The sequence below is a fragment of the Phycodurus eques genome, chromosome 8, assembly GCF_024500275.1.
Source record: "Phycodurus eques isolate BA_2022a chromosome 8, UOR_Pequ_1.1, whole genome shotgun sequence".
In the NCBI taxonomy this organism is placed as follows: Eukaryota; Metazoa; Chordata; class Actinopteri; order Syngnathiformes; family Syngnathidae; genus Phycodurus; species Phycodurus eques.
Genome location: NC_084532.1, coordinates 2,774,863 through 2,792,558, shown reverse-complemented (window position 1 = coordinate 2,792,558; position 17,696 = coordinate 2,774,863). Strand labels below are relative to the sequence as shown.

At 41.7% G+C, this 17,696-nt stretch overlaps 1 protein-coding gene across 2 annotated transcripts in view; it reads right to left on the bottom strand.

Moving 5' to 3' along the window:
- gmds (GDP-mannose 4,6-dehydratase) overlaps positions 1 to 17,696 on the bottom strand; it is a 269,412-nt gene that overhangs the window by 236,836 nt on the left and 14,880 nt on the right. The window contains exons 2-4 of one of the 2 annotated variants that reach the window (XM_061684765.1): positions 13,142 to 13,186; positions 9,215 to 9,302; positions 5,260 to 5,369 (exon numbers count right to left, since the gene is read on the bottom strand). In XM_061684765.1, the coding sequence (XP_061540749.1) occupies positions 5,260 to 5,369; positions 9,215 to 9,302; positions 13,142 to 13,186 (243 nt within the window). The remainder of the gene's footprint in view (positions 1 to 5,259; positions 5,370 to 9,214; positions 9,303 to 13,141; positions 13,187 to 17,696) is intronic. The other variant, XM_061684766.1, reaches the window with a different exon arrangement.

Sequence of the window (17,696 nt, the reverse complement as noted above, 5' to 3'; positions counted from 1 at the left end):
AACCCCAATTCAAATGAAGTTGGGACATTGTGTTAAATGTCCCAAGTTGGGACATTGTGTTAAATGGCTGCAACACGTTTCAAAAAATGCTGGGACAGGGTCATGTTTACCACTGTGTTACGTCATCTTTTCTTTTAACAACATTCAATAAACGTTTGGGAACTGAGGACACTAATTGTGGAAGGTTTGTAGGTAGAATTCATTCCCATTCTTGCTTGATGCTCAGCTTCAGCTGTTCAACAGTCCGGGGTCTCCGTTGTCGTATTTTACGCTTCATAATGCACCGCACATTTTCAATGGGAGAGAGGTCTGGACTGCAGGCAGGCCAGTCTAGCACTCTTTTACTACGAAGCCACGCTGTTGTAACACGTGCAGAATGTGGTTTAGCATTGTCTTGCTGAAATAAGCATCCCATGAAAAAGACGTTGCTTGGCAGCATATGTTTCTGTAGGTACCTTTCAGCATAAACGGTGCCTTAACAGATGTTTAAGTTACCCATGCCATTGGCACTAACACAGCCCCATACCATGACAGATGCTGGCTTTTGAACTTTGCATCCATAACAGTCCGGATGGTTCTTTTCCTCTTTGGCTCGGAGGACACGACGTCCACAATTTCCAAAAACAATTTGAAATGTGGACTCGTCAGACCACAGAACACTTTTCCAAACTGTTCGACTATTTTCTCACGCACTTGTTCACAAAGAGGTGAACCTCGCTCCATCTTTGCTTGTGAATGACTGAGCAATTCAGGGAAGCTCCTTTTATACCAAACATATATATATACACACACACACGCACACATATATATATATATATATATATATATATATATATACACACACACACACACATATCTGTATATATATATAAATATATATATATATATATACACATATATATCTATACATATATACATACATATAGATAGATAGATAGATAGATAGATAGATAGATAGATAGATAGATAGATAGATAGATAGATAGAAAGATAGATAGATACATTGTATGTAAAAACATATATATGTATGTATTTCGCTTTAAGAACAACCGCAGCTGAAACAAAGTAATTTGCATCAATACAAATTAAAATGTAATGTGTAGTAATGTAGTGTACTAATATAATATAATACAATATAATATAATATAATTAGGCTTTATACGATCGGGATTTTTGGTGCCGATCACCGATCAGTGGGTTTAAAAAAACGATAACGATCTGATCATGGAGCAATGTGTCTATTTAAATGACTTGTTCATTTACTGTATATACTGAGTATCTTCAAAAGTATTCTCTCGTCCAGTGTTTTCCAAACAGTGTTCCATGGCACATTAGTGTGTCATGAGCGATCTTCAGGTATGCCGTGGGAAATTATCGGATTTTACTAAACTGCTCAAAAAATTACAAGAAAAAAAGTATCTTTGTTCCTCCATTTATGCCAGTGATGCATAGTGACAGAAAAAACAAATAAATGCTCTTCTATTAGATGGCAGGAAGTACATACAGTAATTACTGTGTATCTACTTTTGTGACATATTTGTTTGTTGGTGTCCCATGAGATTTTCCATTTGTAAAATATATGCCTTCGCTCCATAAAGGTAGGAAATCACTGCTCTCGTCAGGTCATGTATTCAGTCAAGTCAAAGCAACATTACAACATGACAGAAATTATGGGTGTTCACTTACTGTAATTGAATTAATTTATTGTAATTAAATTACTTCACACACACCGAAACTTTAGAGCATGGTAATGAGTGTATCCGGTCGCTTTTGAGTTGACAAGATAAAGCCCCGTGATCGTAAAAGACAGGATGCGAAGATTTTATTGCAGTAGTCTGACATTGTGCAATCGTGAAAGACCAAATTTGTCTTTTTGTCTGACACAGGCATTACGTGTTGTATGTGTTAAACGTGTTGTCGCTCCCACACCGCCGACATGTTTTTTTAAAAATAACTTTATTGGCTTTCAGATATTTACAGTAGTGCGTCAAAAGACATGCGACAAGGCTAAAAATAAACTAGCTTTGGATTCAAATATACTGTACACGATGGTGAAGGTGATTAAATATCTTTTGCGGAGCTGATCAATGATCGGCGAATTATGACAAAGCCGATCAGCATAAAACACTAATTATCGACCGATACCGATCAGATCGGTAGATCGGTGTAAAGTCTACAAATAATAATGTAATACAGTATAATATAAACAAATAGAACATACACACCACTAGAAAATGTCAAATAGTCACTGAATATCTACACACTTGATAGAAGTGATGTCTTTAGTCACAAATCTAGTCTCCAAACAGTATGCTCTTAACCCTTTTGTTGAATAATTCAACTGAATATTCAACCATCCATCCATTTTCTGTACCGCTTATCCTTACTACGGTCGCGGGTGTGCCTATCTCAGCTGACTTTGGGCGATAGACGGGGTAAACAGTGAACTGGTCGCTAGCCAGTCGCAGGGCACATATAGACAAACAACCATCCGCTCTCACATTCACACCAACGGACAATATAGAGACTTCAATTAACCTACCATGCATGTTTTTGGAATGTGGGAGGTAACCGGAGTACCCGGAGAAAACTCACCCAGGCATGGGGAGAACATGCAAACTCCACACAGGGAGGCCGGATTTCAACCCAGGACCTTATAACTGTGAGGCAGATGTCATGATAACCGATTTGGGTAATTGCTTTAGGATGGGAAGGACACAGTGAACATCTAGCCCTTTAATCCAATCCATCTTCTGGAACGCTTGTCCTCACTGGGGTCGTCTGTCCACTATTCCCTGTCCTTCTCCTCCCTTGCAACATTATAAAATAACCATGTATCAGTTGAGTTAAAAATTATATTCTCCAAAGGAAATCAGTACACACATACACCGCATCGTATCAAGACTTAGAAACCAGTAGTCTTCTTGTGTAGTTGCCTTTCTTTATAATTTTTTAAATATAATTATATATATATAATAATAAAATGCTGAGAGCTCCTTTGTTAGAAACAGATGTATTATGTCAGATTGTGTCTAATTTGTATGACAGACAAAACAGGAAAATAATTACTGCATGTAAAGTGTGAGCTTGAGCCTACCCACTCTGGACAAGAGGCGGGGTACACCAGGACTGGTTGCCAGTCAATCACAAGGCACATGTAGATAGACAACCATTCACACTCACATTCAGTCCATTGAGTCTGGAGAAAGCCCATTTAAGCATGGGATGAAGGTTTTCACAAAGGCAAATTCTGGACTTAAATAAAATTGAGATGCTGTGGTATGACCTGAAAGAGGCAGTTCATGCTCTAAAAACCCTCCAATATGACTGAAAGAAAACAGTTCTGCGAAGAGGAAAGGGCCAGAAATCCTCTACAGCAATACAAAACACATCACCTGTTATCGCGAGGGTTTGAATTTAATTAAGGGTGGCACAACCAGTTATTAGGTTCAGGGACGAACACACAGGGCCAGATTGGTTTGGATGTTTTTCCCCCTTAATACCTGTAAATGAAATCATTTCGAAACTGTATTTACTAACTTGAGTTGTCTTCATTGAATATGAAAATGGTTTTGATGATCTGAAACATGTAAGTGCAATAAATATGCATAACAGATCTGAAATCAGAAAGGGGGCAAATACTTTTTCATAACACAATACAAGATACCTGAGCATTTTATTGAGTACTTTGTGTGACTATTTCCTGGGCGGCACGGTGAACGACTGGTTAGCACATCTGCCTCACAGTTCTGAGGACCGGGGTTCAAATCCGGCCTCGCCTGTGTGGAGTTTGCATGTTCTCCCCGTAACTGTGTGGGTTTTCTCCGGATACTCCGGTTTCCTCCCACATCCCACAACCATGAGTGGTAGGTTAATTGAAGACTCTAAAATGCCCGTAGGTGTGAGTGTGAATGGTTGGTTGTTTGTTTATATGTGCCCTGCGATTGGCTGGCGACCAGTTCAGGGTGTACCGCTCCTTTCGCCCAAAGATAGCTGGGATAGGCTCCAGCATGCCCGTGACCCTAGTGACGATAAGCGGTACAGAAAATGAATGAATGAATGAATATTTTCTAGTGCAATGCTCTGAGAGTAGACCTGCCAACAGAAATAAATCCGGAGAGTAGACCAGTAAGCCCATCCATCGATTTTCTACCGCTTATAAGCCAAACCTTATAACTGTTCAACCAGCAATAAGTCAAGCCCCTTGAACGGGCCTCAATTACAAACTAGCGTCAAAGGGGATTCCCAGTAATGCTGAGAAGAAAGATTGCTGGGAGGGATGTCGTCTGGGTGTCAGATCTTTTCCTCGGCACAGTCGAATGGGACCGACAGAAATGATCCATGCCACTTATATTGTCAGTTAAAAAGCAGGCTCAGTTGTTCAAAGGTAAGGTGTTACCATTGCCTGGTTTGTTTGTATGAAAACAAACACTGAAGAGGAGAAGAGTGAAGTCCAGTACTGCGTGTCTGCAGGTGTGCATGCGCGTGTTTTTCAAGATGATTTTCCATGGAGAGAGAAAGGGTTGAGCGAGACAAAAGGATGTGGTCGAAGTCATTATTCTACCACTCATTGGAAATAGTGATGACTTTTCCACTAGGTGCTGTCCCAGTTGGTCTATCCCCTGGTTTATTAACAAATTGACAGAGCTGCATCTCAGACCTTTCTAGAAGTTGCATCTTGATAATGTATTTATTGCCTTACCAAAATTCACTATAAATGCATGCTCATAGACAGCCACACTGTATCTCACCAGATATTGTGTGATGATACTGAAAATTAACTTATTGTACATGATAGAAACTGCTTTCTTTTCTTACACACTATATGCTGACTGGCCATTCTGCACACTCTAATAATGTGTAACAAAAGGCTATATAAAGATTGTTGCCGTTACAAAGCTATGATAATACAGCTTTGATTGGCACTGACAAATAAGTGAAACTTCTTAAAATTTCTAATGCATAGTGATAGACAACCACTGATCAACTTAAATGTAACTGCTTCTTTCTTGGCCAAACCGCAACACTGCACACAGGTTGTTGTTTTTTTTAGAAACTGTTTCAGCATTTCTTTATTTTATTGTTTTTTTGGGGGCATAATCATGCACCGAAAGAAACCAGAAAGTTGAACATACGAAAAAAAAATCCTGCACTTGGTGGCGGTGTTTATGTTGTTCAAAATGCCAATTAATAATTAATAAAAACTATTAATGCACATGTCAATATTAGCTACTGGAATAAGAGGCGAGATTATGCTACCTTGACATGACTCTGAGCACCCAAGTTGTAGATCTCTGTAGGTTTGACCTGGTTAATGATCTTAACCAGACAAGTGCTATCGGTCAGGTCACCGTAGTGAAGCTTCATATCTGAAAATGACAAAGAAAGTCACAAATGGACATTAGCAAAGAATAAACCATACACCAGATATGTGTATATATTATTCGGTATTAAAAAGAAATTTTTAAGGGATTAAACAACAAAACTGTTTGTGGGTGGCACATTTCCTGGGGTCTTTCTTGAAATAGAAATCCCCAGTTCGGTAGGGTACGCTAACATGACGATGAGTTAAAAACTACACCTGCAAAAAGTCTGATAATGTGACTTCGAACAGTCTCTACCAAGAACACACATTATATATTACATATACATTATGTACACACAGACACACACACTCGCACGCACGCACGTACAAACACACGCACACACACACACACACACACGCACGCACGCACGTACACACAGACACACAGTTAAGCCCAGAAACATTTGGACAGTGACACAATCTTCAGGAGTTGGGCTCTGCATGCCACCAAATTGGATTTAAAATGAAACGACTACAACGGAATTGAAATTCAGACTTTAAGGTTGAATTCAATGCGTTGAACAAAAATATATGACTAAACGTAGGAATTGTAGCTATTTTTATACAAATGCGACTCATTTCAGGGGATCAAAACTAATTGGACAAATAAACATGACCCTTAGTAAAATCTTACTTTTCAAAATTTTGTTCAGAAACCTTAGCAGCTGCCTGAAGTCTGGAACCCATGAACATCACTTAACGCTGAGTTTCCTCCTTTGTGATGCTTTGCCAGGCCTTTACTGCAGCTGTTTTTAGTTGTTGCTTGTTTGTGGGTCTTTCTGCCTTAAATTTTGTCTTGAGCAAGTGAAATACATGCTCGATTCGATTGAGATCTGGTGATTGACTCGGCCATTGCAGAATAGTCCACCTCTTTGCTTTAAAAAAACTCCTGGGTTGCTTTTGCAGTATGTTTTGGATCATTGTCCATCTGTACTGTGAAGGGCCGTCCAATCCACTTTGCTGCAATTGGCTGAATCTGTGCAGAAGGTATATCCCTATAAACTTCAGAATTCATTCAGCTGCTTCTGTCTTTTGTCACATCATCAATAAACACAAGTGACCAAGTACCATTGGAAGCCATGCATGTCCATGACATCACACTGCCTCCACCATGTTTTACAGAAGATGTGGTCTGCTTTGGATCAATAGCTATTCCAATTCTTCTCCAAACTTTCTTCTTCCCATCATTCAGGTACAGGTTGATCTTAGTCTCATCTGTCCAAAGAATGCTGTTCCAGAACTGGGCTGGCTTCTTCAGGTGTTTTTTGGCGAAATCAATTCTGGCCTTTCTATTTTTGAGGCTGATTAATGGTTTGCACCTTGTGGTGAATCCTTTGTATTGACCCGCATGAAGTCTTTTCTTCATGGTACCACATTTTGTGTGTTCACGGCAAAAGCTTCCAAATGCAAACACCACACCTGGAATCAACTCTAGAACTTTTAACTGCTTAATTGATGACATGTTAACGAGGGAAGAGCCCATGCAGCCTTGTTATTTTTTTTGCAGCCTTCTGAGTCAATTGTCCAATTACTTCTGGTCCCTTAAAAAAGAGGGGGCTACGTATTACAGAGTTGTAATTCCTAAACCCTTGCTCCAGTTTGGATGTGGATACTCTGAAATTACAGCTGAGTGTAAACTTTGAGCCCATATCGATGATATAACTGTATCCTGAATATGTTTTCGTAAACAGTTAAAATAACAAAACTAGAGAGAGAGAGAGAGAGAGAGAGAGAGAGAGAGAGAGAGAGAGAGAGAGAGAGAGAGAGAGAGAGACCAAATTTTGCAGGCCATAAATGTTTTAAACTGAGCGTCACACATGAATCATCTACTAAACTCAAAGCACAGGTTGCACAGGTTTTCCCAGGTGTCATCAAATTGCTTCAGTGTGTGTGTGTACGTGTGTGTGTGTCTGTGCGTGCGTGTGTGTGTGCGCATGCACGCTCATCCCTCTGTCTGGCCAACCTGTAGAGATCGTTTTCTCCTTCTTTAGTGTCAAACCTGGCATATATGTCACCATATCCCTCTTGTTTGGCCTTTGCCACTTCTACCTTTGCCCTACGTCGCATCTCAATGTATTCCTTTCGCCTCTCCTCGGTCCTCTCAGTGTCTGACTTCTTCTTAGCTAACCTCTTGTATGAGTTCCTGTAATGTCACGACCAAGTCTCCAAGTCTCGCCGTCAACCTGCAGGGCGCCGGTGGAAATATATATATGTATATATCTACATATATATATATATATATATATATATCTACACACATATATATATATATATATACACACACACACACAGACCCTTTCCAAAAACATTCTATATCATGGACAAGTTTACTTCCATAATTCCATTGAAAAAGTTAAACTTCCTTAGATTATAGATTCAGGGCCCACAATTTAAACAATTTCAAATATTTATTTGTTTATTTTTACATAATTTGGGCTTCCAGCTCATAAAACCCACGAAATCAGGATTTTAAAAAAATTAAGATTGTCAAGAAAGCAGCCCAAATTTTGCAAGCCCTAAATGTTTTAAACTGAGTGTCAAACACTAATCATCTACTCAACTCAAAGCACCTACTCATTTCCCACGTGTCATTAAATTGCTTCAGTTTGGTTCAATTGTCTCAGTTGGGTTCAATATGGGGAAGACTGCATATAGACCTGGCCAGAAGACCATCACTGATACCCTCCATAGGATGGGTAAGCCACAAAAGTTCATAGCCAAGGAGGCTGGCTGTTCACAGACTGCTGTGTCTAAGTATATCAATAGAAAGTCTAGTGGAAGGAGAAAATGTGGCAGGAGAAGATGCACAAGCAAAAGAGATGACCATGGTCTTCAACGGATTATCAAACAGAAGATTCAAGAATCTAGCAGAGATCCAGAAAGAGTGGAATGGGGCGGGAGTCACAGCTTCAAAAACCACCACATTCAGACGTATCTGGGAGATGGGCTACAACTGTCGGGTTCCTTGGGTCAAGCCACTACTGACCCTGAGCCAATGTATGAAGCGTCTCAAATGGGTCAAGGAGAAGAAAGACTGGACTGTTGGCCAGTGGTCCAAGGTCCTCATTTCCGATTAAAGAAAAGTGTGCCTTTCTTCGGGAATCAAGATCCAAGGGTTTGGAGGAAGACGGGTGAAGAACAGAACCCAAGCTGCTTGAGGTCCAGTGTGAAATATCCACAGTCAGTCATGATTTGGGGTAAAATGTCCAGTGCAGGTGTTGGTAAACTCTGCTTTCTTAAATACAAGGTCACCGCAACAGTCTACCAGAATGTTTTAGAGGACTTCAGGATTCATTTTCCTGAGGATCTGTATGGGGATGCAGATTTCATCTTCCAGCAGGACCTGGCCCCTGCCTATACCACCACAAGCACCAAAACCTGGTTTGATGCCCATGCCATCACTGTGCTTTACTGGCCAGCCAACTCGCCAGATCTAAACCCCATTGAGAATTTATGGGGTACTATCAATGGGAAAATGAGGGGCACCAGACCCAAAAACAAAGAACTGACAGCAAGCATCAAGGAAATCTGGGCTTCCATAACTCCCAGGTAATGCCACAGGCTGATTGCCTCAATGCCACGGCGCATCAAGGCAGTGATTAGAGCAAAGGGATTCCCAACCAATTATTGAAGATTAACATCGTTTTGAAAGTACCATATTTTGATTGATTTAATGTGACCCTAATTTCTCTTTTTTTCTACAAAAACTGGGAAGTAAATGGTGATTTCTTCACATTTTTATTATGTTACTTTATTATTATTATTATTATTATTATTATTGGACGGCACGGTGGAATTTTGCTCCTTTATCTTACAGTGTGTAGAATTTAGTGTCGGAAAGAGACTTACTGCCTTCAGTATGTGTCCGTGGGTTCTGGTAAAGATGTTCAATTCGTCCAGTGTTGAAGGAACTGGAACGTCTCAAAATACCATTAACCTGAGGATGTACAAGATATGATCAACGCAGAAGTTAGTGTGGGAGCTTAATAATGTGCATGGTGGTTGACAGCTCACAAAACACAACAGTAATCCCCTGCTATATCCCCCTGCTACTTGCTGATTTCAAAGTGAAATGTATTTTTATTTGCGTATTTCCCAGTTATATTGCGGCATTCAAAACCTATTGTGTATTGTTTTTACTGAATTTTGGTCTTTTAATGAGCTGTAAATGCTGTACTTTGCTGTACCGTTTCTACGACTGCGGAAATTCAGCGCACCGAACACAAACACAGTCACTGCCCTGCAAAACTTAGAAGTTTGTAGGGTCAGCGTAATTTTAATAACACTTCAGAGAACTTCTATTAAGGTGGTTATGAAAAACAATACTGCAATGTTGCATCTTTTATATAGATAAATATGAATTTAACAAATGTTATTAAAAGCGTAATCTAAGGCATTTCTGCCCAAGAAAAAAAAAATATTCAGTCATCTTATACACGCTCAAACCCAGGAAAAATTTTGTGTTTTGTGTGGAATTAGAATGTAAGATTTATGCAACATAATATATAGTGCCATCGGAAAGTAGTCACACCCATTCACTTTTTCAGACCAGAGAATTTGTTTCTGCAGGTCTCAGAATCCTTAAGGTGATTTTTGGCAAACTCTAACCGGGCTGCCATGTTACTTTTAGTGAGAAGCGGCTTCCGTCTGGCCGTTCTACCATAAAAGCCTGATTGGTGGAGTGTGTTAGCAATGGTTGACCTTCTGGATGGTTTTCCTATCTCCGCAAGGCAACACTGAAGGTCCGTCAGAGTGGCCATAGGGTTCTTGTTCACCTCTCTGATCAAGGCCCTTTTTCCCCGGTTACTCAGCTTGGTCGGGCGGCCACATCTAGGAAGGGTCCTGGTGGTTGCAAACCTCTTCCATTTCCGAATAATCAAGACCACAGTGATTTTCGGGACCTTCAATGCTGCTGAAATTATTTTGTATCCTTTGTGCCTTGACATAATCCGGTCTCAGAGGTCTGTAGAGAATTCTTTAGACTTCATTGCTTGGTTTCTGCTCTGATATGCACTGCCAACTATGAGACCTTATATAGACAGGTGGGTGCCAGTCCAAATTATGCTCAATCAACTGAATTTACCACAGGTGGACTCCATTCAAGTTGTAGAAGCATCTAAAGGATGATCAGTGGAATTCAGATGCACCTGAGCCTAAGTTTTGAGTGTCATAGCTAAGAGTGTGAATACTTATGTACCTATTGTAGTGACTATGCCCCGGTTGGCACTGCAACCCCCACCCCCCCACCCCACCCCACCCCAACAACTTTATAAACTGCATTCTCCCAAGCAACCCCACTGTGCAAGCCGGCTACCAGGGGCCGCCTGGCGTATGTCAGCTGGACCTTAAACTAATTAGCAGCTTCCCGTCGAATCTGGATTTCAGATATCAAAGACCCTTCTGATGTGCAGAACTGATAGCAACGGGAGGGTTGGACCCTCTCAACCACTGGGAACATTGCTGGAACGCAGATGACACCTGCTGGCGTTTGAGAGCTACTGCAATGTGTGGACTCTCATTCAAAGTTTCTTTAACTGAAGATAAATGTCTTGATACTATACGAACTCTGCAGAAATATTCCAAATGTATGCCTTGATGCCTGTGTCATTGTGTCAGTTTTACAGATCCAGCTGCAGATTTTGAGAACTGTTCGTCTTGATTTGAAGCCAAACAGTATAAAATCCTGGATATTTAACCTTTGACTACCACCTCTTCTCTCTCGCTCTCTGGTGTCCTGCTTCTCTGCTGTTCTTCTTGGCTAACATCTGCCCAGCTCCGGGGTGGTTTTGGCCAACCCCCTCCCCCTTCCTTTTCCTTTGTCCTTTCATGCCTCCACATGGGCGTGAGCGACCGCCGGACCAAGACAGCGCCGCTTTCGATCGAAGAAGTCGGGCACGCATTTGGCTTCGATCGCTTTTCCAAGCCGTGATCTGTTGGCGGAGCCTCAGTAAGCAACTACCGGCATTCTGTACCGGTCACGCACACAGTTGAGAGCAAGAACAGGGCCCGCAGCAAGCTCAATTAGCAGGAAAGTTACAAGCACACGCCGACGGGACAACTTTCTTTTGGCACCTCTTTTTGTGTTATTTTTGTGCATCTTCTTCTTCAACCAAAGCTGCTTCGTTTTCTTCCTGAGACACGAAGAGAAAGACCATTCCCAGAGAAACCTGATATACGGTCTTGAGTAGCAAAACAATTGGTGCCAAAATGTACAAGATTAGTGCCTAATAATTTTGGGGGAAATACTAGCTCCACACAAATCCCAACTTTGCTCTCTCTCGCTCTGACACGAGGACTCGTGTCACAGAAATGTAGCAAGATTATGAGACTGATAAGAGGTTTTTCGTTTGATTGTGACGTTAAAACGTAAATCGAACTAACCTGGAAGTGAACACACAGTGAACACCTTTGACGAATTTATTCCTTAAATAAATTACGTTTTATCCAAACCCAATATACACTCCACTATTATGTTTGAATGTTTATTTTTTTTATAAATTTGCACAACTGTTTGAAAATATGTTTTTATTTTTTCATTATGGGATATTTTATGTAGAATTTTCTTAAAGAAAACTATACTAAAATCAGCTTTAAAATAAGTTTGTAACATAGCAAAATGTGCAAAATGTGAAGGGGTGTGAATACTTTCTGGTGGCACTGTAGTTCAAAATAGCAAGTTAACCTGTGTGTCCATCAATGGGCTCTTGACTTATTTGTGCTTCTTGAAACAACCCACAGTTGGGGAAATTTTCTGACTTCACGTACAACAGCAATGTTGTTGTCAAAGTAAAAAGTTGTGCATTTATATAAGGGGACTCGATGCCAGGAGGAAATACAGTACTTTAAGATGTCTGTGATTCAATATTAATGTATCACGAATGACTACATTGAGCTTGCTAGCAGCCACATAGACCCGAAGAATTGTTGACTAGTTTAACAGGTCACTGCAAACATTTGTCTGTCACTTGTTGACCTCCACAGGAAAGAAGAAAACCACCGTAAGCTTGCCATGCTCACTATGGTGTTTCCTCAGCCACTTGGCGTATTAGGAAGAAAGTAGCCCATTATTAAAAGTCCATGTTGCTTAACAACAAAATTACTAATCTGTAAAAAAATAATAATAATTTTTTTAAATGAAATACTATCAATACAGTGGCCCCCGCATACTCGTGATTCTGCACCCATGGAATCACCTCTTCACAGCCCCACCTCTGTGGAGTTGCATGTTCTTTCTCCCCGTGCCTGGGTGGGTTTTCTCCAGGCACTCCGGTTTCCTCCCACATCTCAAAAACATGCGTGGTAGTTTGATTGAAGACTCAAAATTGCCTGAAGGTGTGAATGTGTGTGTGAATGGTTGTTTGTTTCTATGTACCCTGCGATTGGCTGGTGACCGGTTCAGTGTGTACCCCGCCTCCTGCCCAAAGACAGCTGGGATAGGCTCAGCAGCCTGTGACCCTAGTGAGGATAAGCGGTAAAGAAAATGGATGGATGGATCCACATTTTGGGGTGGGGGGAACCAAGCCCCATTTTTTGTGGAAAACACCTATTGGCAGTATGTCCCCACTTATTTAAGAATTTTTGGGGGTTATTTTTTTTTCCCCTAATGCAATCAAAATGGCCATCAGTAACTCTCAAATTTTCGCGATTTAAGCGATTTTTTTTATGACGCTTGTAGACACGAATAGCAAGGGTCCATTGTACATTGAAAAAAAAAAAAAGAATAAGAAGAAAAAAAAATAATAATAATAAATAACATCTGCCAAGCCTCTCTCTTACCTCATATCCTTTGGAGAGCAGAAATTCAGCCAGGTATGACCCATCCTATAAATGACAAGATAAGATGAAAAATAGCAATCAACAGATTCATTCTCTCAATGCCTGTTGTATACCCTGAAGTCATTGTATAGAACAGATTTTTGTTAATAATTATTTTTTGTTTTATTGTTAAAAACCCTGTAAAATGAATTCAGAGATTTGTTTCTCAATACAGTGGTACCTTCAGATACGAGTTAAATTTTAACCCTGATCATGCTCTTACTATACCTCAAAACATCTTTCCCCATTAAAACGAATGGAAATCTGTTCCACTCCCCCCCAAAAAAATATTTGTAAACATCTTTTTAATAAAGAAAAGTACTAGTATTGTTTTAAATGTAGTCATAAACACATAATAGAAGAGAATGTAAAGATATTAACTGGTGTAATCAAGTGTAATCAAGCCAAAAGTCTCACACATACTGCCTTCTTTTCCTTAAAATACCTCTCCCTGCGTGCGTGCAAAGTCACTTCTTAACCACTATATAGTGGTTACACCATTTCGTAGTGGTGTCCAAATGCTTAGTCATCAAATTCAGTGCCTGATATAGTGCACTCAAAATTTCCCACAAAGCACTGCAAAACGTAGTGAACAACCGATTGTCACGCACCGAATCGTGATATACCATAATGCATTGCGTCTTCTGAGAAAGAATGGCGGGACTCGAGGGGCCGCAGAAGTGAATTTTTCGTCCAAATCTAAGTTACTTTTCAACAAAGCTTTGATTGTTAGCATTTTTATAGCAATGCACAGTAAACTCATCTCATTTTAATTTATTTTTGAACCCACCGCAACAACCTACGTTGTTAATGTGCAACAGCTGTGACATCATTAACAGAGCATCGTATCGTGTCCAAAGGTGTTATGAATGAGCTCACTATATAGTTCACTATATAGTCCAACCCTAAATGGGGAGTAGGGGGTGAGTGAATGATTTCTGACAAAGCCTCCTTCTTCTCTCTCTCTCTCTGTCTCTCTCTCTCTCTCTCTCTCTCTACCTTCTCCTCCTCCCAAACACCACCACACACTCGCTCCACCCATGCCCTCTCGTGCTCCTGTTGTGAGCAGGAAGTCTCTGCGTCTGTGTCTCTCCTCAGCAGTTACATTTCAAAAACTGTTTTGCCTGTAATAAGAAAACTTGCACACAGCAGTACGGTATTGTGTACAAACACACCGTCACAACATTTGCAACCCCACATGACATTCAGTTCTTCTTTAATGTTATATGAGCCCATCGGCTTTTGTGTGAATTCTCCACATCGATGGCTCGTCTTCTCCGGTGCAAAATGGATCTTTTGTCCACAGCTTCATCCACGCATCTATCTATCCATTTTCTTCCGCTTATCAGGGGTCGGGTCGCGGGGGCAGGATCTTAAGATGAAAAGCCCAGGCTAGTCCTAGCCACTTCCTTCAGCTCTTCCAGGGGGGGGGGTTACCGAGGCATTCACAGGCCCCCCTAGAGACTAGAGTCTCTCCAGCGTGTCCTGGGTTGTCCTCCCGGTGGGACGTGCCCGGAAAACCTCACCAGGGAGACGTCCAAGGGGCATCCTAACCATTTGCCCAAGCCACCTCTTCTGACTCCTCTGGATGCAGAGAAGCACCAGCTCGACTCTTCTTACCCTATCTCTAACGCAGACCCTCATTTCTGCTGCTTCTATTCACAATCTATTTCTTTCGGTCACGACCCACAGCTCAGGGGACTGAGGACCATGGCGTCAGATTTGGAGGTGCTGATTTTCATCACAAACGCTTCACATTCGGCTGCAAACCGCTCCAGTGAGAGTTGAAGATTGTGGCTTGATTAAGCCAACAGAACCACATCATCTGCAAAAAGCAGAGACAGTATGCTGAGGTCATCAAACTGAAACTCCAAAAAGCACATGGAGACTGGTTGGGCGAACTCCCATGCCCTTTTGAGGACCCTGCTGAGGGTGAAGAGCTGGCCCACTGTCACTGTCCACAGCCAGGATGAAAACCACACTGCTGCTCCTGAATCTAAGATTCAACTTCCCAACGGACCCTCCTCTGAATAGACCTTACCAGGGAGGCTGAGGACTGTGATCCCCTGTAGTCTGCCAATCTAGAGGCACTGTCCCCAATCTCCACGCGATGTTGCAGAGGCGTGTCAGCCAGGACAGCCCCACAACATCCAAAGCCTTGAGGAACTCAGGGCCCATCTCATCCACCCCGGGGCCCCGCCACCAAGGAGCTTTTTGATCACCTCGGTGACCTCATCCCCAGAGAAAGGAGATCCCATATCAGAGTACTCAGACTCTGCTTCCTCAAAGGAAAGCGTGTCGGTGGACTTGAGCTGGCCTTTGAAGTTTTTGGCCCACAGACTACAAAGTCCAGAATTGAGGTAATCAGCACCCCATTCCCACAATACACAGTGTTGACAGACCACTGCTTCCCCCTACAGAGACTCCAGTAGAATTTCCTCAAAGCCGTCTGGAAGTCGTTCTCCATGGCCTTACCGAACTCCACCATTTCCGAACACTCCCGAGTTTTTGCCTCAGTGACCACCAAAGCTGCGTTCCGCCTGGCCATCTGGGACCCATCTCCTGCCTCCAAAGTCCCACAGGCCAAAATAGACCGACAGGACTCCTTCAGCTTGACGGCATCCCTCACCACTTGTGTCCACCAACGGGTACAGGGATTGCCACAAAGACAGGCACCGACCATTTGACGGCTACAGTCCCTGTCGGTAGCCTCAACAATGAAGGCGTGGAATATGGAAAACTTGGAATTAATGTTCCCTGCCTCCCCCAGGACGTGGGTGAAGTTTTACTGGAGGTGAGAGCAGAAACTCCTTCTGACAGGGGACTCTGTCAGACAGACCCTCGCAACACATTTGGGTCTGCCAGGTCAGACCGGCATCATAATAAAAATGCATTATACATCAGTAGAAGGGTTTTCTAGAATTTTGAGCTCAACTTTGGTGGTGCGTATTATACATGGGTGCGCATTATACATGAGAAATTACTGTATTTCCAACAGTCTTTTTGTGATAATTTAAATAGACGAGGTTGGCATTAAAAAGCTGGATTCCACAAAATAAACACTGTATGTTGGTCACGCATGCATCTCTATTTTTAAGGGATGACGTGAACAGAAACAAAACGGCACAGAGATACAAGTTTACGAGTTTTTTATTAAAAAATAGCAATTGTTCAATAGCTTATTAGGAGCACTAAGCTCGTGAGCAGCTTGGTGTTTCCTAAATACACAAGTTAGCGCCAAACAAGCTGTAAAATCAAATGACAGTAACCAATCCGGTTCGAGCTGTCGATACGGGTGGTGACGTACAGTATGAAGCTTCAAACTTAAACGGTCACATGATATTTGGGGGACGATACAAGCTCCAAAGCACCATTTCGACGCAGTGTGATTCAGTAAATCTGACAAGCTTCGAGGCTTCGGATTCATTTTAACTTTACTAAATTACATCTGTGTTGTGTGGATGGTGGATGTGTGGAATGGATCTAGCTGCCAGTGTTCAAGGAGTACGAAACAGTCTATGACGACAGCGACGGCGACCCCCAACACCCCAAGGAAAAATTAATCAGATCTCTACGATTCACGTAAATGGCCTATTTTGAGATCAAAACGGCGAATTTTGCCGAAAGGCGACTGATAGGCATGCATGCATGTGAGCACATGACCAGCAGAACAAGGGGCGCTCTCCAGCGTCCGTGCAAGGGAAAATGGTGTCCATTTATCATACTCCTAATCAGAAAGGAATTTGTCTCCGGTAATTGGAGCCGCTCTCGTACGACAACAGTCAATTGACAGAGAACACTTGAAAAAAACAGTCACTGACCAATAAAGGGTTGCTAGTTATATGGTAATGCCGGTACATTCAAAAGGGGTCTTTTGAGCCGTGCTTTGTCTAGTCCGTCTTTGTCTGGTCCCTCACCTAGGAACTATTTGCCATGGGTGACACTACCAGGGGCATAAAGCCCCAGACAACTTAGTTCCCAGAATCACTGGGACACACAAACCCCTCCACCACAATGAGGTGATGACTCAAAAAGGGGGTCCACAGCTTCAAATTATGAAACACCTAGCGTGATTGTATTCTAGTTTTTTGTTATGTTAATTGTTTGCCCGTGTGGCTGGCTGTGGTCTTTCCCTTTGTATGCTTGATGGAGGGTATGTGGTTGTTTCAAATACACAACATACAATTCACTTTTTTGTATGCTTAGTTTGGCAGCTTGAAGTCTCTTTTTGAAGAATATTTACTAATCATATCAGTCAAACTACAGATTGTTATGAAGTGAGTGGAACCACCTGGTGCCATAGAGCACTCGTATCTCAAGTTTGGGCTTACAATTCAAAGCAAAAACTCAGCCAATTGACAGTTCGTATCTCGAGGTACCACTGTACATTATTCATGTTTGAAGATATTTGTTGAAAAATTGGAAAGACTACAAATTGTGTAGTACTCACTTGTACAGATACAGCATTGAACTATTTTGACCAGTTCAGTAAAGGCTACTTTATACTCGCGCGGGC